This window comes from Elephantulus edwardii, unplaced genomic scaffold (assembly GCF_000299155.1).
Source record: "Elephantulus edwardii isolate Elephantulus edwardi_28Jun2011 unplaced genomic scaffold, EleEdw1.0 scaffold00289, whole genome shotgun sequence".
Lineage (NCBI taxonomy): Eukaryota > Metazoa > Chordata > Mammalia > Macroscelidea > Macroscelididae > Elephantulus > Elephantulus edwardii.
Window position 1 is genome coordinate 2,139,061 of NW_006400039.1, and position 23,462 is coordinate 2,162,522.

Consider the following 23,462-nt stretch of genomic DNA (forward strand, 5'->3'; position numbering starts at 1 on the left):
GGGCCGCTCCCTGCACACCGGCCTGGAGTGACTCAGCCCCGCGCCCGGCCGCCCGCCGCCGCCTCTTTCCAGTTCTGGGAGGTGATCAGCGACGAGCATGGCATCGACCCCACCGGCACCTACCACGGCGACAGCGATCTGCAGCTGGAGCGGATCAACGTGTACTACAACGAGGCCACCGGTGAGCCCCCTGCCCAGTCTCCACCTGCGCTCGCCCCGCGCCCTCTCTTCTGCCCTTGCTCACGCCCTCCCTGTGCTCGTAGGTGGCAAGTACGTGCCCCGTGCCGTCCTGGTGGACCTGGAGCCGGGCACCATGGACTCTGTGCGCTCCGGGCCTTTTGGGCAGATCTTCCGGCCTGACAACTTCGTTTTTGGTGAGCAAGAGGTGTTGGAGACTGTTTGGGTGCCTGGTCAGCCAGGAAGGCCGTCAGAGGACAAGCCCAAGGTCACCATGACCAGAGTCCACCCTCCCCAGGGCCAAAGCAGGGCCCTGACACCCTCCCTCTAGACACTCAATCCCGGCTCCTAAATCGGCTTTGGAGGAAGGGCCAGCTGTCAGCAGGCAGGCCGGGCCGGAGGGAGGCTGTGCTGCCCTGCCTGCCTCTTGCCTGGAGAGAGGCTGGTCTGGCACTTGGTCTCTTTTCTGCCCTAAGTGAACTTTTGAGTGGTGGGCCTGGCTTTTAGTGCGACAGGGCCGGCCGGCCGGCCGGCCTGCCAGAAGGGTCAGCTCTGCGGTGTGTCCACTCCCCAGTTCACCCAGCCCTTTAGTACAGGAGTGCTGAGAACTGGTGGCCTTGAGCCTGGCTGAGAGTGACCAGTGGCTGCTCTTTCGCAGGTCAGAGTGGTGCTGGGAACAACTGGGCCAAGGGTCACTACACAGAGGGTGCGGAGCTGGTGGACTCTGTGCTGGATGTCGTGAGGAAGGAGGCAGAGAGCTGTGACTGTCTGCAGGGCTTCCAGCTGACCCACTCCCTGGGGGGGGGGACCGGGTCTGGCATGGGCACTCTCCTCATCAGCAAGATCCGAGAGGAGTACCCAGACCGCATCATGAACACGTTCAGCGTGGTGCCCTCGCCCAAGGTGTCGGACACGGTGGTGGAGCCCTACAACGCCACCCTTTCGGTCCACCAGCTGGTGGAGAACACGGACGAGACCTACTGCATCGACAACGAGGCCCTGTACGACATCTGCTTCCGCACCCTCAAGCTGACCACACCCACCTACGGTGACCTCAACCACCTGGTGTCGGCCACTATGAGCGGGGTGACCACCTGCCTGCGCTTCCCGGGCCAGCTCAACGCCGACCTGCGCAAGCTGGCCGTCAACATGGTGCCCTTCCCACGCCTGCACTTCTTCATGCCCGGCTTTGCCCCTCTCACCAGCCGCGGCAGCCAGCAGTACCGGGCCCTGACGGTGCCCGAGCTCACCCAGCAGATGTTTGATGCCAAGAACATGATGGCCGCCTGCGACCCGCGCCACGGCCGCTACCTGACCGTCGCTGCCGTCTTCAGGGGCCGCATGTCCATGAAGGAAGTGGACGAGCAGATGCTGAACGTGCAGAACAAGAACAGCAGCTACTTCGTCGAGTGGATCCCCAACAACGTGAAGACGGCCGTGTGCGACATCCCGCCCCGGGGGCTCAAGATGTCTGCCACCTTCATCGGCAACAGCACGGCCATCCAGGAGCTGTTCAAGCGCATCTCGGAGCAGTTCACCGCCATGTTCCGGCGCAAGGCCTTCCTGCACTGGTACACGGGCGAGGGCATGGACGAGATGGAGTTCACCGAGGCCGAGAGCAACATGAACGACCTGGTGTCCGAGTACCAGCAGTACCAGGACGCCACGGCCGAGGAGGAGGGCGAGTTTGAGGAGGAGGCTGAGGAGGAGGTGGCCTAGGGCCTCAGCAAGAGCCGTGTGAACTCTTTTATTTGTCTCAGCCTGTCCTGATGCGTGTCTCACTGTCCTGTCTCACATGCTGTACAGACACTGCATTAAAGCGTTTTCATAGTGTGTCTCCGCCTCTCCATTTCTTTCCGATAGGCCTTCCTGGTGCTGTTGCCGAAGGTCATGGCACAGGTGTCTTGCATGGCTGTGGGGGTAGGGCACACAGGTGCGGCTGAGCCCTGACCACCTGGCCAGACTGCCCTCGTGGCCCCCTGGGCCCGTGGTGGGGGGTGGTGGACATGCCCCTGACTTGCCTGGAACGAAGCCCATGTAGAAAGGGATCAGGCCTTGGCTGTTGTAGATGGTGGTGTTGGGCCAGTGTGACTTGGGCAGCCGCTCCCCCAGGCTACAGATGGGGTTCCTGAGCAGAAACTAGGGACACAGGCATGTTGGGTGTCAGGAGCTGGCCTTCCCCACCTGTCTCCCTTCTGTCCCATCACCACCACTCCGCCAGGGTGCACTTGAGAGAAGCTCCCCACACATCTAACAGGGCAACTGTGACTGGCTTGACCTAGAGGCAGCAGCATACCTGGTTTTTGTCAAACTCGTCCATGGCCTGTATGACTCCTGTGCGGTAATTCACCCCCATCACCCAGGCAAACTGGGGTACAAAGCCTGCGTATCCTGTGGGGATGTAGGCAGTGAAGTGTCCCCAGCAGGATGGGGAGGCTGGGTTGTGGACAGGCCAAGATGGTGGCCTTTGCCACCCTCCTACTCCACCTGGCCCCCCACAAGACCCCAGGTTGACCCCACCTGAGATGGCCTTGCGTTGGATCAAGTTAGGGTGGTCTAGCTGGGGCAGCCTTTCAAATCTTCCCACGTCTAGCGTCTCTACCTGGAGGGGTGGGGCCCGACACTCATCCTTTCGCCAGTGGTAAAGCTAGAGGAGGGGAGGACAGGTCACGCCAGAATCTACCTACGGCTGCGTGGGTGCAAGGCAGGGGCCCTCCGGGGATGTGCAGTTACCTGGTACTCCCCTGGGGCCTCAGGGGTCTGCTCAGGACTCCTCCAACCCTCCTCCCTGGACGACAGCTGCAGGCCTGGGTATCCAAAGTCTCTGGAGGCCCCCTTCCTGCCTGGGGGGCATGGTGAGTAGGGGGAGTAAGGCATGACGCTTGCGGGCAGCTGTACTTGCTGGGACGTGCCCTCTGTCCCCAGCAGCCTCTGGGTAGCTTCCTCTGGAGGTGAGCACTTGCCCACGATCTGGAAGTTCTTGTAGGGCTTGAGACCTGTACAGAGGCAGCTGGTGAGCACAGGATAGAGGGCTGGGCCAGACAGCTGAGGGGTTAGGGCTCACCGGTGTGGTGGGGGATGTAGGGCTCAGTCAGGTCCCGGCCGGGGACGGAGGGCGACTTGGGCTTGGAGATGGGGGACAGCACAGAGCAGGGACTCTTCTTCACCCTGGGATCTCTGAGCAATTGGGCCGTGGTGCGTCCGTAAGTGTTCCCCACTTGGTATCGCAGCTGTGGGAAGAAACCACCGTAGCTGGGGGGAGAGGAGGAGAGGCAGACAGGTCAGGGAGAAGGCTTGTGGGCATGCGGGGTAGGCAAAGACCTAGCATGCCTGCCACCTCCAGCCACTTGCCCTGAACCAGATTAGCTCACCTGAAAAGGGTAAAGGGGGTGCCTCACCTCCCCTAGGTGCCGTGGTCTCTTATGGTTCCAGTCCCTACTGACCCCCCCTTTGGCAGTATGCCTCACTGTGGGGTGGTGGGGCCAGGGGGAGCCCTGTTCTGTGAAAGCTGGTCTCACCTGGAAGTTGTGAGCTGGGACTCAGTTTAGGGGTGGAGGGCTTATCAAGGAGTGAGCTCCTAGGTGGTTTGTCCTTTTCTCATGTGACCTTTAGGCAGGATTGTTTGTTTCAAAGGCAAGCAACCCTGATGCCTCTGCCCCACAGTGCCCACCAATACGAGTGTGGTTCTAAGAACACAAAATGGGTAGCCAGGATGACACAGGTTAGTGGTTCTTCAAAAAGTTAAACAGCACAGCACTCAACAATTGAGAGCTGGGTGCAGGGCCTCCCATGTCAGCAGCCAGTCAAGCCAACCCACACACCCATCACACTTGAGGGGCTGAACAAGACATAGCATGCACATATGATGAGCTATTCCTGCTCTATGCAAATGCCTCCAAGATGTACAGCTTTAAAGCTGCGGGACTGTGTGTATATATGGGTGCATAACCACAAAAGGCACAGGCTTTGTTAGGTTCATGGAGCCAAGAACGACAACTCCTGACTCTGAACCCTGTCCTGTCCTGTCCTTGCCTCTCTGACAGGGCTGAGTGTGTTGGAGCCGTCTCTGTGTCTGTTTTCAATGACCCTCTGCCATGAAGTGAATGAAGTTATGACATTCCACAGTGTGGATGAACCTTGACTGTGAATGACTCCACTTACACAAAATACCTACAAATGGCAAATATACAGACCAGTGGGGCGGGGTTCCTGGTTTGCGGTAAGGGTGGAGGGAGAAGTCTACAGATACTGTGATGGTGCAGTGGGATTGCACAACTGAGGCACACAGAAGAACGTAAGTGTTGGTTACACACCAATGCATCCCGTGACAAGGCTAACATGGGGCTGCAGCAACAGCATGTGCACAGCCAGCGGGCTGGGAGAGGGGCACCAGCTGACCGTGATGTGTGTGTGCTTATGTCCTGGGGGTCTTGCAAAAACAAGAAAGGAAATAGGGGCTTAAGAAATGAAGACTACCAACTTCCACACATGTGATGTGTCTGTGTGTGGGTGCACCCTTGTGCATGCACATGTGCATGTGTGCAAATGCGTGAGGACTCCCACGTGCTCACAGTCACACTCTTAGCTCTCACACGGGAGAGACTGGAGGCTGGCACTGGCACCCATCATTACTCAGGTGATATTTACACTGCTGCCTACCTCATCCTTGGGAACCATGGACATTTCAGGGGCCAGCTTTATTTTGCCAATCTTGGTATTGCCTAGCTGCCTGTTTCCTGCTTTTGGGAAATACTGGCTCCTTGTATGAAGACTGTGACCTAGGTCGGGGAAGCAAGGCCTCAAGATCCCCACCCTGAGCTTCCGCCTCCTGGACCCACCCTCCCCACACAGCCTGCTCATACCCAGGGACATAGTGAGGCTCCGGGGTGAAGAGGGTGTGCTTCTGTGTTGCTGTCATTTTGCCTCCAAGCTGCAATTGCAGCTCCAACCCTTTCTCAGGTGTCTGGTCGCCTCCCCTGGGAGGAGTCCCTGTTGCTAGGTGACCATTGTGAAGAGACCCAGCTCTGTTTGAGCACCACCTAGGCCAGGGGAGGCCACTGTAAATGCTTCCTCCTGCCTATGGACATGGAGGCCCAGGGGGCCCCCACAAGATGCCAGGAGGTCAGAAGCCCCAGGTGCCCCACCAGGTGCCCTGGAGTGACCCCTCCCCCACCTCTGCATTGGAGTTGACTGTTGTCCCAGAGCTTCAGGCGTCTGGGGTTTCAGCTGCCCTCTGTTCTGGCTCAACTGGGTTCTTTGTAACCCAGCAGCCAAGGTGGGCTTGCCTTGTTTGGTACAGGTCAGGTGGCCGCCATGTCATTGGAAGGCAGAGAGCCCTAGGGCCATTTAATTTTTTAAAAACTTTTATTGTTTCAGAGGTTCATGGTTCGAATACACCAGATGCTCTGTTGGAGAAGGAGGAACAATCTCCTCCTATACCAGTCAGATCTGATTTGACGGTACACACAAAAAATAATGAAATAAAATGAAAAAAAGAGTGTGTGTGTGTGTGTGTGTGTGTGTACCATTAAATCAAGTCTGACTGGTACAGGAGATGATTGCCCCTCCAGCAGAGCATCTGGTGGATTCGAACTGTGCACCTCCGGGATTGCAGTGCAGCTTCTTGCTACTAGGCCACCAGGACTCCATTTAGGGCCATTTTCTGAGGTGGTCTGGGTGGACATACCCTACATCCTTTGAGTCGGTGGCCAAGTGTTTACCGCTTGTAACATGGTGGGACTGCAGTACACAGCATAGAAAGGGCTTCTGGAGAGACCAACAGGGAAGACCTGCACATCACCTACACAGCCCCAAGATTGGGCAGAGGCGGGAACAGCAAGGCTCATATAGGACAACATCATGGGAGGCCCAACCCCACCTTACTGCAGAGTGGACAGCAACACCACTGACCACAGTAGGGTTTATCAGATGAGGCATCACAGCTGGCCTAGGCTCTGACAGGAGCTTATTGACAGAAGACGTCATCGCTGCCACTGGCACCTTGTCAGAAGCAGCCCTGCCCCACAGAGAGGCCCAAGTAGCCTGTGGACCCACTGCGCCTGTTAAACTCATGTTTCCTTAAGCACATCTCAGTCCTTCGGTCATCAGGGATGAGAGGCCCCAGCTGGGCAAAATTGGGTGGACCTGAGCTGATGTCAAGGCTGGAGCTGGTTACTGGACATGTCGGGGGGTTCCATCACCACAGCTCTGGGAGCCTTGTCTGACCCCCTTATGACTTTGCCCATGCGGCCTGGCCTGAGCCACCAGTCACGTCCCTCGTCTGTAGGCCCCTTTGGCCCCTATACCCCAGGCCAAAGACAGGCCCTCACCCCGTGGGCCTCCTGGGCCAGTCCTGGGCACACTGTCAGGCCTAGCCACTGCTGCTCTGCTGTCCCCATGTCTGAGCTACTGGCGGGCTGCCCCTTCTCCAGGAAGCTTTTTGGGTGCACTCCCACGCTCCTCTCTGCAGGGTGTACCCAGGTCAACATCTCCTAGGCCCTCTGCTCATCTTTCTGGGTCCCACACCCTTCTCCACCTTTGGCCAGTGACACTGGCTGCAGCCTGCAGCACGCAGAGGACCCCAGAGTTGAGGAGAGGTGGAGGGGCTAACACAGGAAAGAGGGGGCACAAAGCAGCTGGGCTAGCTGTCACAATGATGAGCCCAGTTGCAGGTGGGGCAGGCCCAGCTGGGGTCAGAGTAGGGTGGAGACTCCCAACACTGCCCTCTCCCCCAAAGCTCAGCTGAGACCCTGTAGCTCCTTCAGGACTCTAGAAGGCTCCTTCCTAGGGGTCCCTGAAAACAGAGGGACTGTGACCTGGGGTGATGAAGTCACAAAGCCTGTGGCCCCTTAGAGGGCTGAGGCAGGAGGCGCAGCCATGGATTTTGACCAGAAGGCCATAAAATTCCTGGCAAACTTTTACATCAATGGAAACAAACACTGGACTCACGGGCCACTGGGGCAGAAATCAGCCTCCCCCTGCCAGTGAGCAGACAGCAGGCGGGCAGCCCGGGAGGCACAGAGGAGGAGGGCAGGGTATCCAGAGGCCCAGCTGCTGCCTGTCTTCCTCACAGACCCAAGCGAATGATACAAATGGCAGGTCAGGAGTGCCAGGAGCTCCCAGGCGGCCTCAGGGTATGCGCAGTCAACTCCCAGGTGCTGCTGCCCACCTGCATCTACTCCCTGAAGGAGCTGTGTAAGTTAGGACCTGATGACCCCTCCCAGCCATGCCTAGACAGTACCTCGGGAGTGGGGCTGGGCCTGGGGAGTAGAGGTATCGCCCTGGAGTACAGTGGGGGGCTCTGCTGGGAGGACCCCGGGCCAGACCTTGTTTTGTGTGGCAGTGGAGTGGCGACCCCCGATCCTGACCGACCTGGAAGTCCCAGGCCCCACGAAGTACCTGGTGCCGGAGGCATCCATGCAGATGCGGGAGTCATCCCCTCACCCCCACTACACCATCGGTCGGAAGGCCCCTTCCCATGGTACATGCCCTGGCACCCTGCACTCTGCCTGCCCCCTCTGTGCCTAGATCACCTTGTTGGGAATGGGACCCATACACTGCCCACCTCCCCTGGCCCTCATCCAGCTTGCCTTACCCCACAGAGAGTGCTGCCTGCAGGTCCTGGAAGGCTCCTTGGCTCAGAGAGAAAGACCCTGCATGCCAAAAGCCAACTTCACAAAGACAAAGGTGCCTGCTGGGCAAGGGTCCTGTGTGTGCCAGGGAGGAGGGGGTCTTTGTAGAAGGATAGGCAAGAGAGGTCCAGGGGAGCCCCCAGAAGGAAACTGTGGAGGCTGGGTGGGAAGGGAGGGAGGGAGGTGAGTGAGTGCCAGGGAAAGAAGGCAGTGAGGGGCGGTTCTGGGGAGGGAGGGCAGGTGGTTGGGCAGGGAGTAGTCCTGGAAAGGGCTCAGCAATAGGGCCCTTCTACAGTGGCTGTCAGGCACTGACCACCAGTCCTTCTGCATCAGCAGTCAACGGCCAACCTTCCACACCCCAGGAGGCCCTGCGTGCACACGCTGGCTACCAAGCCTCTGGAGCCAGGCCCCGCTCCCGGCTTTCCCACACACCACCAGTGAGAGGAGGCCTAGTCTCCAGACCTGGGGTGTCCCCGTTGGGGACATCCTGCAAAGTCCACGCTCAGCCGCCTTCATGAGCCGCTCACCTGCCTTTACTTCCTGGATCAGCACCTGTAAGGAGGCTAGGGCTTGGGTGTGACCCAGGGGCCAAATCTAGGGCTTATGAAGCAACAACCAGAACTGGGGAATGTGAACCAGGGAGGTGGGAAGCAAAGGCCAGGCCTGGGGGTTAGGGAGCATGGCTTGGGGACAGGAGCCAGGGCTGGAGTGGACTGGAGTGGGTGGGCTGGGGGCAGGGAGTGCGCACAAGCCCAGTGCTGGGGGAGGGAAGTAGAAACAGGTGCTAGAGGGCAAAAGCTAGGGCGCTAGTTCTCACCTCTTTGCAGCACACAGCCCAGGCCCAGGTGTGTACCATGTGAAGGACGGTTACAACTCTCGCTTCCCTTCAGCACCGGGAGTGGTCATCCAGGGCACAAGAAGACCCAAACGCCACGACACAGGGCCCTTCAGCACTCTCTAGTGCTGTGAGCACAGGAGGCATACCCATTATTTGGGATCCTGGCCTTCTCTGGCCTCCCTCAGGACTCAGTGCCCCTTTTGTTCTCTAGGTTCCCTGACTCCCCTTCTTGCTCATCCAGATGGCCCTTCTAAGGCTGCAGCCCAGACCCCTGGGCCCACCCCAGGCTATACAGAGATGCTGACCTTCCTCTGGCCTGTGTGTGCTTGGTCCTCACTCACACGCTCACTGCTGCTGTCCAGCCAGAGCTCACCTCTCCCACACACTGCCCCACTACTCCTGTCACTGCTGTGGTCCCATGGACTAGATCTGTCCTTTGACAGGATGAGAGGTGTGGGGGTCCTCACAGGCTGCGTGTCCCCCTCCCCATTCCATATAGCATCTGGCCAGGCTGCATGCAAAGCAAGGCTGACACAGGGCTGGCACCTCTTACAGTCTGAGCTGGGATATCCAGATACCCAGCTTTACAAAGAGCAAGGGCCACATGGAGATAGACATAGCTGACTTTTATCAACTTCACAAAGGGGAACTGTCTCCGTCAATATATCAATAGCTTAAAATCAATTCCTATGAGGTCAGGCATGCCCCCGCCCCCATGCTCCCATACCTCTTTTTACTCATCTCAACACCAATCCTACTGCTTTGCTGGGTCTAAAATCTGATGCTCACAGACCACATGGAACCATATTGGGGAAGTCAAAAGGTTATAATCCAGATTAATAGCAGAATACAGTCAGGACGTTCCTGAAATGTGCACACAGGCACCTCCGGCTTGAGCCTCACACCTTTTGGCCAGTGGTCCCAAGACTTTTCAGTTTTGGCTTCCCACCCCTAGATAATCCAACAAAGTTCTCGGTCCTGCCATTATTGGCTCTCTGCTCCTCGCCACTCCGAAGGTCCCAGCTCACATCAGGTCTCCAGATTGGCCCATACTGTTGCTGCCATAGGGGTAGCGGGAGCAGGAAGGGCTTCCTACATTCTCTTGTGCCAGAAGATCAGTCTGCCTTTCGCTTCTGGCTTGCTCAATGTAATGGTGAGAACTAGCCATTGTAGGTTGTTGAGACTGGGCAGTCAATCCCCTTGTGGGATAGGCTAACATGCCTCATTCACGTATCCCTGACCATCTACATGTTGTTGTTGTTATGTGCCACTGAGTCACTTGCAACTCATAGCGACCCTATGTACAAGAGCTCTAAACGCTGTTCTATCCTGTGCCAACCTCGCCATCTCAAACGCACTTATTCCCACTGCTCCAGTCACAGAATCGATCCATCTCACCGAAGGTCTTCCTCTCTTTCGCCGCCCCTCCACTCTGCCAAACATGATGTCCCTCTCCAAGGACCAGTCCCTCTTTGCAACATGCCCAAAATATGTCAGATGAAGCTTCAGAATCCTTGACTCCAAGGAGCATTCCAGCTTCACCTTCTCCAGGATAAACCTGTTTGTTTTCCTAGCAGCCCATGGTATATTCAACACTCTTCTCCAGCACCACAGCTCAAAGGCATCAATTCTCTTTCTATCAACCCTATTCACTGTTCAACTCTGATGCACAGCACATAATTGCGAAGATGATAGCCTGGATCAGGTGCGCACCTTAGTCTCCTGTCTGACATCGTTTCTCTTCAGTACTCTTGAGAGGTCCCTCACAGCTGACTTTCCCAATGTGCATCTTCTCCTGATTTCCTGCCTGCTGTTACCAAGAGTGTTGATTGTGGAGCCACGTAAACTAAAACTGTTAACTATCTCAGTCTCTTCAATATCCATACTGATGCTGCCAGTTGGCCCAGTGGTGAGAATCTTTGTTTTCTTGATGTTGAGCTTCAGTTCATATAGGAGGCTGCAGTCCTTGACCTTTTGCAGCAAGCGCTTCAGGTCCTCCTCAGTTTCAGCAAGCAGGGTTGTGTCATCTGCATAACACAGGTTGTTGATGATTCTTCCACCAATCCTGATGTCACTTTCCTCTTCGTACAGCCCATCGTCTCGGATGATCTGTTCTGCATACAGATTGAAAAGGTATGGAGACAGAATACATCCCTGACGAACCCCCTTCTTGATTTTGAACCAAGTAGTGTCTCCTTGCTCTGTTCTGACGACTGCCTCTTGGTCCAAGTATAGGTTTCCCATTAGCACAATCAAATGTTCTGGGATTCCCATTCTTCTCAGAGTCAGCCACAGCTCGTTGTGATCCACACAGTCAAAAGCCTTTGCATAGTCAATGAAGCACAGATAGACATTCTTCTGGTATTCTTTGCTTTCTGCCAAGATCCATCTAACATTAGCTATAATATTCCTAATACCACGACCTCTTCTAAATGGCTAGGGAAAGGCATGTTGAAAGATCACCTGCACACTGGCTAACCCAGCACGGCCACATCCCTCCTGAGTGGGGCCATGCCTCAAAGGCCAAACCAAAGCTGGTAAATTCAAGCTGGCTAGCTGGTAGGCAGGTGTGCACACCTTGTTAAGTGCCCCTATTCTCAGCCTTACTTGTCCTTCCTGGGGTCATCTGAGACCACCACCCTGAGAGCTCACCTGAAGTTGAGTGGGCTCCTAAGATATAGATCCTTCCAGATATCCTTCCTCAGCCTGCCCCAGGCCCAGATCTAGTCTTCTCTTCTGCTGGAACTTGACCTTTACAAAGGACTGTCTGTCACAGCTGCCCCATCTGTTATTACAGCCATGCCATGGTGCCACCATCAGCCCATGGAGGAACTGGGTCACTGCATCTGTGTTCAGTCCTGCATGAGACTTGTTTGCCCATGGCTGAAGGAGGCAGAGAAGTAGTTTGATGAATGACTGGGAGATAGGAACCTTGCTTACAGGTGACCCCCAGAGGTCCCTTGGTGCTGTGGACCAAGTCTGGGACAAGCAGTAAAGGTGGAGATGGGCTGAGAAAGTAATGTAGAAGTGGGATGAGCCCTTTAAAATGGTGGCAGAAAAGAGATTTCTGGCAGAGGTCCTTAGACTAAAAGGCCCCTGGGGAAAGGAGAGAGGGCTTCAGGAAGCTGGCATAGGCGCCACATCCTGGGGGAGGGGGATCAGAGCAGCTTGGCCCCTGTAGCTCTGTGCACCATGGGGCACCACCTCAGCTAGCAAGAAGTCACACCATGGGCTGTGCCCTAGAGCCTGCTGTCTTTAGCCCACCCAGGAACACGTCACCATTATCTATGCACCTCCACCTCAAGGTGAGAGCCCTCAGGTGGCAGAGCTCTCACTTCCACATCATTCAGCAGTTTAGTGCTGTTCTGTGCTGTTAAGTTGCCTGTGAATTATAGCGACCCTATGTACAACACCTCTGAAGCCTGCCCTGTCCTGAGCCAGTCTCACTGACTGACACACTCACCCCCATCACAACAGTTACTGTGTCAATCCATCTCATCCAGGGTCTTCCTCTCCTGCGCTTTCCCTCCATCCTTCAAAGCATGATGTCCTTCTCCAAGGACTGATCGCTCCTGGGCACATGACCAAAGTATGTCAGACAGAGCTTCAAAATCGTAGCCTCCAAGGAGAAACTTGGTTTCATCCTCTCCAAGACAGGCCTGTTTGTTCTTATACCAGTCCATGGTGTGTTCAATACTCTTCTCCAGTACTACAACTCAAAGGCATTGATTATTCTTCTGTCATCCTTAGTCATTGCCCAACTCTCTGATGCATAGCAAGTAACTGCAAAGATCATGGCCTGGATCAGGTGCACTTTAGACCCTACTCTGACATCATTCCTCTTTAGCACTCAGGAGATGTCTGACAGCAGACTTCCCCAGTGCAATCTGTTTTCTGATTTCCTGACTGCTGGTACCAGGAGTGTTGACTGTAGAGCTGAGCAAGCTGAAATTGTTAACCTCAATCTCTTCTCCATCTGTCATAGTGCTGCCAATTGGCCCAGTGGTGAGAATCTTTGTATTCTTCATGTTAATCTTCAGTTCATATTGAAAACTATAGTTTTTTACTTCTGCAGCAAATGTTTCAGGTCCTCCTCAGTTTTAGCAAGCATACTGCAGGTTGTTGACAAATCTTCCTCCAATCCTGATGCCACATTCTTCATAAAATCCAGCCTCCTGAATGATCTGTTCTGCATATAAATTGAAAAGGTATGGAGACAGGATGTATCCCTGACATAGTCTTTTCCTGATTTTGAACCAGGCAGTGTTTCCTTGCTCTGTTCTGACTTCTGTCTCCTGGACTTGGCAAAAGCCTGTGTTAACTGCAGGTCTCTCCTTGTCTGAGACAAAAAAGGAAAAAGCTCCCAAATGCATAGAAATGATTAGTTCACAGAACTGACCACAAGAACCTTAACTTTCAGAACCCTGAAACCACAAAACCTAGGCAAGGACTGGCTACTGCCACTGACCACTCTGACAGGGATCACAGCAGAAGGTCCTGGGCAGAGAGGATGAAGATGTGGAACAAAACTCAAAAACTTGGTCCAACAGGCTGGTGGGACCCTGATGCTGTGGCCACAGAGACAGACTCTAATATTACCCTTTGAGCTTGGAATAAACTCATCCCCAGGCTTAACTTTCAGCCGAACAGTAAGAATAATGTATATCCCACGGACAAACAGTTCTTGGGGAAAGTGCACCCAGAGTGCTGCTCAGAGGCAAAAATGGCGAAGCTTTGCCTCACGTATTTCGGGTATGTTGCTAGGTTATTCCTTGGAGAAGGACAGTGTCCTTGGAAAGATGGAGGTTAAAAGAGAGGAAGACCCTCAACCAGGAGGATTGGCAGTGACTGCAGCCAGGGGCTCGCGTATGTCAGAGGTGACGACGATGCCACAGGACAGCACTCAGGTCTGTGCTCGCCGTGATGGCACCACAGTGACCAGCAACTCCAGGAGGGACGCAGTCCGGAGAATGCCCGGCCAGAGTGTCCCTGAGCAGGGAGGACGGAGGGCAGTCACAGCAAGGGCTACTGGGATCGACGTTACGGACAAAACGTGTACGGTGTGAACAGAAAACCAGTTTCCTTCGCAAGTTTCCACTTAACCCACATAAACACGAGAGCAGTGGAGTGGTTAAGTGCAGTTTACCCTTTGCAACTTCATCTGAAGTGCTCCAAAACGTGCACTTAGTTAAAAAGCAGTCCCCTGGTGTGGAAAACAATGTATACGACCTTTATAAACGTCGTAAGTAAGCCACTATAAAAGAAAAATTAAAAGGAAATTTAACAAAAACTCTACAGTCCATTTTGAAACCCTGAGCAGTAGCCGGAAGTAAGCGGCTCCGGAACGTTCGGCGCGAGAGGCGGCGGCGGCCACGAGCGCGCGGGGCGGAGACACTTCCGGCAACAGGTGCTCAGGGGCGCGGGGCGTGGTCCCGGAGACGTAGGGGCGGGATCGCACGAGGGAGGGGGCGTGACCTCGACAATGGGGCGGGACCCGGAAAGGATGGGGTCTCACTGGGGCGTGGCCTAGAATAAGGGGAGTGACCCATTGGGGCGTGGTCTGCCGGGGAAGAGGGATGTGCTTGGCGTTTAGTGGGAGCGGGGGACGACGGGGTGGAGGTGGTAGTGGGCGTGACCTAGCCTGCTGGGGGCGGAAGTCGCCGGGGCGGGGCGTGGTCACGTCGACGGCGTGCGCGCGTCATTCGGGCGCCCGCGGCTCTTGAGGTCTCTGCGTCGCGCTCAGTGTCGCGCTCAGCGAGGGCGCATCTCCCAGGAGCCGTTGCGCGGCGGCGGCCACTTTTGTCGCGGGCCCGGCCGGCGGGCGGCCGACACCCTGGTGGGCGGAAGTGGGCTGCTGCGGGGTCCCGAGCGGAGCCGCCGGGCGGCAGGAGCTTGCCGAGCTGGAGGGTGCCGGGGAGCGGAGCACGGGCGGTCCCCGAGGCCCTGGAGAGCGGGCATCTGCGGGGCCTGCGGCGGCCGCGACCGCGCCGGGGGAGCGGGCCGGGGATGGGGCGCCGAGCCGGGCGGGGGCCGGGCCCTCGGCCCTGTTCGCGGGACTGCAGGACCTGGGCGTGGCTAACGGCGAGGACCTGAAGGAGACGCTGACCAACTGCACCGAGCCGCTCAAAGCCATCGAGCAGTTCCAGGTGGGCGGGACGCCGGCAGCGGGAAGGGGGCGCGGTGGCAAGCCGGGCGTCCGGCGACCCTCCGCTGATGACCGGTGCTCGGAAAGTTGAGATTCTCGTCCCTTTGTCCCGTTAGCTGTATCACGATGCACCTAGTGGCCCCGCAGAGGCTCCCTGATGGACATTTGGGCTTTCAGCTGTTGTGGCCAGCACTGCTGGAGCGCCTAGACTTCCCTGCCGCCGAGATTGACCCCACGCCGCCCCTCTGTCCCCTCAGACCGAGAATGGCGTGCTCCTGCCGTCCTTGCAGTCCGCCCTTCCCTTCCTCGACCTGCACGGGACGCCCCGGCTGGAGTTCCACCAGTCGGTGTTCGATGAGCTTCGGGACAAGTTGCTGGATAGAGTGTCGGCCATCGCCTTGGAGGGCAAGGCTGAGGAAAGGTAGGTCTCCGTCCAGCTGTGTTGTGGGCAGGTGACTTGTGACTTCTCAGCCTGGGAAAGGGCTTAGCAGCATTGCTTATCCCTTACCTGGTGGCGTGGCCGAGGACCTGGAGCGAGGCAGGTGGCCTGAGTCCAGCCTGTGCGTGTTTTTCCAGGTACAAGAAGTTGGAAGACTTGCTGGAGAAGAGCTTTTCTCTGGTGAAGATGCCGTCCCTGCAGCCGGTGGTGATGTGTGTCATGAAGCACCTGCCGAAGGCGAGTGGACTGCTGCCCAGTGTGGGGGATCCGGTTCAGCGTGCACGTGGTGCAGGGTTTCAGCTGTGTGCTCTCCGCGTGGAGAGCCTCAGGTCTCAGCTGAGAAGCAGTGCCCCTTTCCCCTCACAGTGCTGAACTTCCTCTGCAGGGGGCTTTGCATCGCCCTGTGACACTGCACGAGCAAGGCCCTGCATCTCTGTCTCGTTGCCGTTAAATTGGACCCCGTTCGTAGTTGACCAGCAGGCTTTCAAGCTGTAACTTGGACAGAGAACGTTGTTCATCTTTCTCCTGAGCTGCTGCTGAAGGATTTGAACAGTTGGCCTTTGGGTTGACAGCACAAATCCTTGCCCACTCGGCCATTAGAGCTCCCGTAAACTTTACATTCAGTAAAATCTTGTGGAGCACTTGTGTTTCTGCCCTCATGGTTTAGAGTCTACTTGACAGGAAGGGATTTGGCTTTGCCCTCCTGCCTGCTGCCCGGAAGCCAGTCATAGATGCTGACTTTCCCTGGTGGGAACTGGGCTGGTGAAGGTTTCTGCCTTGGGGGCCTGTGGCCACTTAGCCTGTCTGGACAGAGGTCCTGGGCACAGACGTGGCTGACAAATGAACCTCTCTCTCAGGTACCTGAAAAGAAGCTGAAGCTGGTGATGGCTGACAAGGAGCTGTACCGAGCCTGTGCTGTGGAGGTCAAACGGCAGATCTGGCAGGACAACCAGGCCCTCTTTGGGGACGAGGTCTCCCCGCTGCTGAAGCAGTACATCCTGGAGAAGGAGGCCGCGCTCTTCAGCTCCCAGCTTTCCGTCCTGCACAACTTTTTCAGCCCCTCACCCAAGACGAGGCGCCAGGGGGAGGTAAGGCCCCTAGGTCCCCATTCCCCGTGAGTGCTGTACCTGGGGGTGGGGGCTGCTCCTTGGTTAGGCTGGTGGGAAGAGGCTTGCCTGCTCTCTGTCTTGGTGCTGTCCCTTTTTCTGTGTGGGACAGATCCCACCTGGCCTTTCGTGGCACCTCGTCTTCATTGTTTGTTTTCATAACTAGCAAGTTCACTGACCAGTTTGGCACTTGGTGGTTTAGAATCTTTAGAAGCCAGTCACCGCGGGACTACGCCTACTGTTTAGGTTGCTGTTACTTGAAATTCAAATTTGAAGTAATGTTTATTTTTGAGGTTGTTGTGTTTTCTTTTTGTTGTGTCCATCCAGTCAGGTCCCACTGGCACAAGAGGAGATTTCTCCTCCTCCAGTAGAACAACTGGTGGATTCGAACCGTGCCTTTGGGATTGCCACAAGGCCACCAGAGTTCCCTTCTTTTTGAGACTTTTTACCGGCTGATTCTGTTTGGTGGGATGGTAAAGCCGACTGCATAAACAACACACAGCTTTCCGTTTCTGTGGTTGTGTACCATTGAGTTGGAACTGACTCTCAGCTGAGCCTCCAGTGGGTTTTCAGAGGCAGTAAATCCCACGGGAGGAGTGGTTTACCCCGTGGAGCATGTGCTGGGTTCAGATCACACATGTCTGCATTGGTAGTTGACGCCTCACCCTTCAGCCTCCACTGCTCCCTCGATTTTCTGGTAGTTGTGTTAAGAAGTATTAGGTGCGATCTGTTTTCATGAATCTCACTTTGTTGAGTTGGTTCAGGGTTTCTGAGGCTGAAAGTCCAAGGGAAGGAGACTGTTTCCCTCAGAGCTGCTGGGTGCTGCCACCAGAGCTCCATGTCCTTGATCCGGAAGGTGCATGACTTCCACACATGATGAGCTACACCGTGTCTATCTTCCGTCCTGCATGTCAGTGTCTCACACTCACAGTCGTCACCACATCTCCATGTTTGACTCACATGGGACTTGTTTCTGGTGGGCAGCATGTGCTGGAGGAGAAACCGTCCCTTCCAAGCGTGTTCATTTATGGCTGGCTTAAGTCTTGGAATCCCTGTGTGGTCCCACCAGCCCTAGCTGTGGGGAGAGGTCCTGGTCTCCCTTGCACAAACTCCCACTCATTTGTTTCATAAGAGGGGAAGGGCATCCTCTCAGGCGGGCGGAGGGGGTCCTCAGGTGGGGAGGAGGGGTCCTCAGGTGGGGAGGAGGGGTCCTCAGGCGGGGAGGAGGGGTCCTCAGGCGGGGAGGAGGGGTCCTCAGGCGGGGAGGGCTTGACGAGCCTGTGCTGGCAGGTGGTGCAGCAGCTGACGCGCATGGTGGGGAAGAACGTGAAGCTGTACGACATGGTGCTGCAGTTTCTGCGCACACTCTTCCTGCGCACACGGAACGTGCACTACTGCACGCTGCGTGCCGAGCTGCTCATGTCGCTGCACGACCTGGACGTCAGTGACATCTGCACTGTGGACCCTTGCCACAAGGTAGCACCTGCCTCTGTGACGCACTCGTGGACACTGAGCTGTTGCGTGTCCAGCTGCTCCACCCCATGGGCTTGTTCTCTGTGAGCCCGGTCTAGTGCAGGAGGTCACCCCAGCACCCGAGTGGGAAGCCAGCTGTCCCTCAGTATGGTCCTGTGCCTTTCCCTCTGCTCCAGAGGCGTACAGGCTTCTCAGTTGCCCATGTCTCCTCCCGGCCTGCATGGGTCCCAGAACTTCTAGCTGCCTCTGCCCTCCCTCGGAGCCCTCAGGCTGCTTACTGGTGAGGCTCCAGGGATGAGAGTTCCTGCCCTGCCCTGCCCTGCCCTGCCCTGCCCAGGGCCCCTGCCCGCCTGGAGTGGACCCTGCCTGAGTGAGGTCGGAAGGCTGTGATGGTGCCAGAGATGCAAACTCTCTGGCATCTGGCTGAGGGGCTGCGTGCTGACGGTATCTCCCCACAGTTCACCTGGTGCCTCGACGCTTGCATCCGGGAACGGTTCGTGGACAGCAAGCGGGCAAGGGAGCTGCAGGGCTTTCTTGATGGAGTGAAGAAGGGGCAGGAGCAAGTGCTGGGGTGAGAGCTTGCCCCCATCTGGAGGGAGGCCACCCTCAGGGGACCTGGGCTTTTCATGGTCATACTGCTCTTTGTCCTCCCAGGGACTTGTCCATGATCCTGTGCGACCCTTTCGCCATCAACACGCTTTCACTGAGCACCATCAGGCACCTGCAGGAGCTGGTGGGGCAGGAGACGCTGCCCAGGGTGGGTGTGGGGCTTTGGGGGTGAGTGTAATTGATACGTCGGTGCTAGGGAGGGACATTGTGGGAGCATGTGTGTGGGTGTTTGTAAGTGGTTGGGTGGTGTGGACTTGTGTACGGTGTATGGGGGGCATGTGCTTGCTGTGTGGTGTGTGCATGCAGTGTGGGCGCCGGCTGAGGGTGTGTCAGGTGAGGTAAGTGGGCTGCTGGTGGGACCCAAGTGAGATGGTGCCCTTCCTTTTGGGAGATGGAAGTCAAGTGAAGGAAGCTTTGTTGCTAGAAGAAGGTGCTCTGGTCCTGTGTCATTGGCGGGTCCGTGTAGAGCCTGCCGTTGAGACTGAGGTGCCAGGAAGCCCTAGGAAAGAACGTGAGCTCAATTGAGCTGGCCTTTTCCACACAGGACAGCCCTGACTTGCTGTTGCTGCTTCGGCTCCTGTCACTGGGACAGGGCGCTTGGGACATGATCGACAGCCAAGTCTTCAAGGAGCCCAAGATGGTAAATTTCCTCAGCTGGGTCCCCTTACTACCAGGCAGTGTGGAGTCCAGGTGCTGGGTATTCCCCGGCTCAGAGCTCCACATTGAAGGCCAAGGGCAGTGGGTGTGTCGATACGCAACCCAGTTGGACCTGGTTTCCCACTCTGGGTGGCTGACACTGGAGGGGCAGGAGCGTGGTGGGGTGCTGGTGACTCAGTCCCCCACACCCCCAGGAGGTGGAGCTGGTCACCAGGTTTCTGCCCACACTCATGTCCTTCGTGGTGGATGACCACACCTTCAACGTGGACCAGAAGCTTCCTGCCGAAGAGAAGGCCCCAGTCACCTACCCCAACACCCTCCCTGAAAGCTTTACCAAGTATGGGGGCCTGGGGGTGGGGGCCACACTCCTTTGGGATCACGGTACATGTGCTGTGTCTGATCAGTACTGCTGAGGGCAGGGCTGTTTACAGTTGTCCCCCTCTAGTTGGGACAGTGGGGGAATGTTCTGAGGAAACATCCCTGGGGTGGGGGAGTCCCTTAGAGTCACCTGAGTGAGCAGACAGCTCCTTTTCCCATGCAGGTTCTTGCAGGAGCAGCGCATGGCCTGCGAGGTGGGGCTCTACTATGTGCTGCACACAGCGAAGCAGAGGAATAGGAGTGCGCTGCTCCGTCTGCTGCCTGGCCTGGGTGAGCCCCTGCACACGCCTGTCCACCACCACTGGGTGCTGGCCTGGGAGAGCCCCTGCACACGCCTGTCCACCACCACTGGGTGCTGGCCTGGGAGAGCCCCTGCACACGCCTGTCCACCACCACTGGGTGCTGGCCTGGGAGAGCCCCTGCACACATCTGTCCACCACCACTGGGCGCCTACCCACAGCCCCAAGGGTGAACCCACTGCACATCCTGTCCACTGCCCAGACCTTGCCCACCACCACCGAGGCCTTGCCCACAATCAGGGACCCCACCAGCCCCAAGACCCTGGCCTGAGTGAACCCCCTGCACATACCCCATCCACTGCCCAGGCCTTGCCTACCGCCAGGGGCCCCCCACAGCCCCAAGAACCCTTCTCAAACCTGCTGCAGTGCCATGGTGCACCCACAGCCAAAACTGTGTCATAGTTGCTGTGTCAAGGGTCCCCTTTCCTAGGACAGCCTAACATCTCTCAGCTCTTGTCTGTAGTCTTAGTTGTGGGGGAGGGAGAGGGACCGCTGTGCAGAGGCCCACCGGAGGCTGCTGGCACAGCTGCTCCTCTAGCACTTCTGAGACTACGGCCCCCACTGCCCTGGGCTGGGACAAGAGTGTCAGCAGGGCCTTGGACTGTCGCTCCTGGGCCCTTTCTGGAGGCCTCTATTCTGGGTTGTGATCGTCTTGCTAGTACACAGTGGTTGGTGCAGGGTGATGCTTTCCCAGCCTTACTCGCACGTGGAGCATAAAAGCCCAGCCAGGAAGCAGACAAGGTGTCCTGCCCACGGTGTTCTTGGTTGGTGACCTTGCTGTGTGTGGGCTGGTGAACCCCATCTCTGTTGAGTATTGCAGCTCGTACCTTGTATTCTTGCCTCAGATGACCCATGACCCCACGGATGTTCCTTTTCTGCAGTTTGAGGTTTAGAGAGAACTTGCATAGGAAGGATGTCTCCAATCGGGCTGCAGTCCCTTTCCATTTATGACGTTTTACTGTGTCCAGCAAAGCCCCAGGGCCCTCTGAAGTATCCATCAAGATGTGTAGCACTTCCAGAGCAGTCCTGGACCCATAGTTTGTTAGTTGCAGGGAATTTGGGTGTCATCATGCCCTGTGCAGTGACCAGTGTTCCTAACAGCGACTTTCCAGAGTGGCCACGTTGTCCTATGTTGAGGACATAGGTCTGCTGGGTGCAGGATCCCCAGAGTACCAGGCTGGCCCTGAGGTCCCAGGTACCCAGTGGGACTTCATGCCTGACCTGGAGCTCATGAGCAGGGTGGGCGGTGTCCTTGCAGCCTGTGTGAGCTCACGGGTCGTGTGTACCCTCTGGGCCTGTCCTTGGGACCTTCTGTCTACCTTTGCTTATCTGGACACCATTCTGGGGTGGGAAGGCCTTTCTGTTCCAGCCAGGAACTGACCCTCTCTGAGTCAGACATGGGCTCGGGCTAGGCTTCTGTCCTGGTGGCTTCAGCCAGGGTGGGGCCTCTTCTTTGTCCTCATCTTCTGGCGGGGTGATCTCTGGTCTGATGAGGTTTCATTTTTCTTCCAGAGTCAAGTTAGGGGTTTCTGGACAAGGCTAAGTGTGACTAAGCCTGGTTCCTAGCCCACTTGTGGCTTCCTCCTTTGCTCCTGGGTTGTGACTTCACAGTGTACAATTGACACTCCCACCTTGTGGTCCCCACCATTGCGCCCCTTTTCACTTTCACCTTGTTGGATCCCTACTCTGGTGTGCATGGGAACCACAGCCCCTCACACACCATGTGCCCAGGAGTGGGAGGCGCTGACATGGCCACCCTTCCAGTGCAGGTCTGGATGGACACTGACAAGTCCTTTCTTACAGTGGAGACATTTGGGGACCTGGCGTTTGGGGACATCTTCCTGCACCTTCTCACGGGGAACCTGGCGCTGCTGGCTGATGAGTTCGCATTGGAGGACTTCTGCACCAGCCTGTTTGATGGTTTCCTCCTGATGGCATCTTCAAGGTGCTGGGCCCTTGAGGCCTGGGCTGCTCTGCCTGTGTCACTTGCCCTTCTTCTGTGAGGCTGAGGGAGTGGGTGGGTGCTCGGGGGCAGAGCCTGCACTTCAGCCCAGATTGCCCCCACCCCAGGAAGGAAAACGTTCACAGACACGTGCTGCGACTGCTGCTCCACCTGCACCACCGGGTGGCGCCCGCCAGGCTGGAAGCCCTGCAGCGAGCCCTGGAGCCCACTGGCCAGGTGAGGGCTGCCCACACCCTCCGTGAACCATCATCTGGGGAGGCTCAGTGCTCCTGTGACCTTCCTGACCTTAGCTTGCAGACACAGCAGTCCTGTGATCCTAGCCGACTTGTGTGTAGGAACCCAGGGAACCCACATGTGAGGGGGAGCTGACCCTGGGTGACCCGTGTGTCTTTCCGCAGAGTGGGGAGGCTGTAAAGGAGCTGTATGTGCAGCTCGGCCAGAAGCTGGAGCAGCTAGACCACCGAAAGTCCAGCCCGGCCCCAGCGGCTGAGACCCCTGCGCTGGAGCTTCCCTTGCCCCCCGTGTCTGCCCCAGCTGTACAGTGACCGCCCAAATGACCCACAACTCTGACGGGCACAGGCACTGGGGACACAGCCTTGTGGAGACATGTGGTTCATCTGAGAGCTGTGTCTGCGGCCACTTGCCCACCACTCCCCTCTCCACACCCAGCCTGCAGGGTCCATAGTGGTCACTCCGTGGCTGCCAGGCCGCCTGACACTGCTTTGGAGGAGTGTGCTTTTGGACTTGTGTATTGGCTTTGTGACCCCTGGAGAGGGTGGACAGGACTTCAGTTGGGTGAAGGTCTTTGCACATGGGGGCATGGAGGACCTTTCAGCCCACCTTGGTGCTGTGGGACCTCCAGGTGCTGAGAATGACCCAGGATGGGATGAGGGCACGTTTTGGCAGCTGTGGAGTTGAACTTGGGGGTAATCTGTGCCCCCAACATACCAGGAAGCCTGGCCTGTGTACAAGATACTGTGCTGGGGTTAGCCCAGGAGAGCCAGCACTCTATGTCCCTTGTTTGTGGGGATACCTACCCCTTCCCCCTCAGCAGCACCAGCTGGCCACGTGACGGTGGTGCTTTGTAAATAAAAGGCTGTTTGGTAAGCATGTGACTCCCTGTGTGGGGCCGGACACAGGACTGGGGGCCTTCAGCTCTACCTGCCACACAGCACAGGCAGGGGGGATCCCAGTGGTAACACTACCCTGTCCTAACAGGGCCAGCTAGGCTCTGCGTGCTGGGTCGTAGCCCTGCAGGTCTGCTGGACTCTGTCAGCATCCACTGGGCATCAGGGGGCTCAGGGAAGACCACTCCAAAGCTCTTACCTGGTGTAGCCCTAGATTCTTGGAGGTACCTGGCTGCTGGGTCAGGTGTCCCCTGCTGGTATAGGCATCCTCTTTGTGAGTGCCCACCAAGTGCCTAGGCTTCTGCCACTGAGGAGGGAAACTGCTGGGGGCCTCTGGAGACCCAGGGCCAAGCCTACCACTAAGATGACTTGAGGGTGTGGAGGGCATGGTCAGAGAGGAGGTGACCTCAGCAGACAGCAAGAGTTCCAGAAGCTTCTGGGGGCAGAGACCATGCACAAGGCATTTCTAGAGGAGGAGAGAGGTGGGCTTCCCCCCTGCCCCCGAAGACAAGGATGCTCATGGGAAGGTGGCAGAAAGCATCAGTAGTCCTGACGCGGCTGCTTCTGTACTTGGGACAGTGGAGCCTGAGGGTCCTGGGTAGGACAGACCAACTTCCCAG

The 23,462-nt window shown here is 56.9% G+C and overlaps 4 protein-coding genes across 4 annotated transcripts in view; 3 read left to right on the forward strand and 1 right to left on the reverse strand.

Moving 5' to 3' along the window:
- The window catches only part of TUBB4B (tubulin, beta 4B class IVb), a 2,348-nt gene extending 338 nt beyond the window's left edge, over positions 1-2,010 (forward strand). Inside the window, exons 2-4 of the mRNA XM_006900610.1 lie at positions 73-181; positions 264-374; positions 836-2,010. Of these exons, the coding sequence (XP_006900672.1) occupies positions 73-181; positions 264-374; positions 836-1,896 (1,281 nt within the window). The 3' untranslated portion in view covers positions 1,897-2,010. The remainder of the gene's footprint in view (positions 1-72; positions 182-263; positions 375-835) is intronic.
- FAM166A (family with sequence similarity 166, member A) lies at positions 1,992-5,095 on the reverse strand. Its single transcript, XM_006900665.1, has 7 exons — positions 5,040-5,095; positions 3,242-3,429; positions 2,911-3,173; positions 2,698-2,824; positions 2,474-2,568; positions 2,199-2,316; positions 1,992-2,089 (listed from the first exon to the last, which is right to left on the reverse strand). The coding sequence occupies exons 1-7, from the start codon at positions 5,093-5,095 to the stop codon at positions 1,992-1,994; spliced, it is 945 nt and encodes a 314-aa protein (XP_006900727.1).
- Positions 5,096-7,053: 1,958 nt separating this feature from the next.
- On the forward strand, positions 7,054-8,769 carry LOC102860205 (chromosome unknown open reading frame, human C9orf173). The gene is made up of 5 exons (XM_006900666.1): positions 7,054-7,160; positions 7,250-7,371; positions 7,520-7,657; positions 8,171-8,362; positions 8,636-8,769. The coding sequence occupies exons 1-5, from the start codon at positions 7,054-7,056 to the stop codon at positions 8,767-8,769; spliced, it is 693 nt and encodes a 230-aa protein (XP_006900728.1).
- A 5,721-nt stretch (positions 8,770-14,490) lies between these two features.
- NELFB (negative elongation factor complex member B) lies at positions 14,491-22,260 on the forward strand. Its single transcript, XM_006900667.1, has 13 exons — positions 14,491-14,792; positions 15,049-15,212; positions 15,368-15,467; positions 16,088-16,318; positions 17,627-17,812; positions 18,268-18,380; positions 18,464-18,566; positions 18,963-19,058; positions 19,270-19,412; positions 19,617-19,723; positions 21,556-21,697; positions 21,823-21,931; positions 22,114-22,260. Exons 3-13 carry the CDS (start codon positions 15,417-15,419, stop codon positions 22,258-22,260), a joined length of 1,428 nt encoding a protein of 475 aa, XP_006900729.1. The 5' UTR covers positions 14,491-14,792; positions 15,049-15,212; positions 15,368-15,416.
- Positions 22,261-23,462: the final 1,202 nt, after the last annotated feature.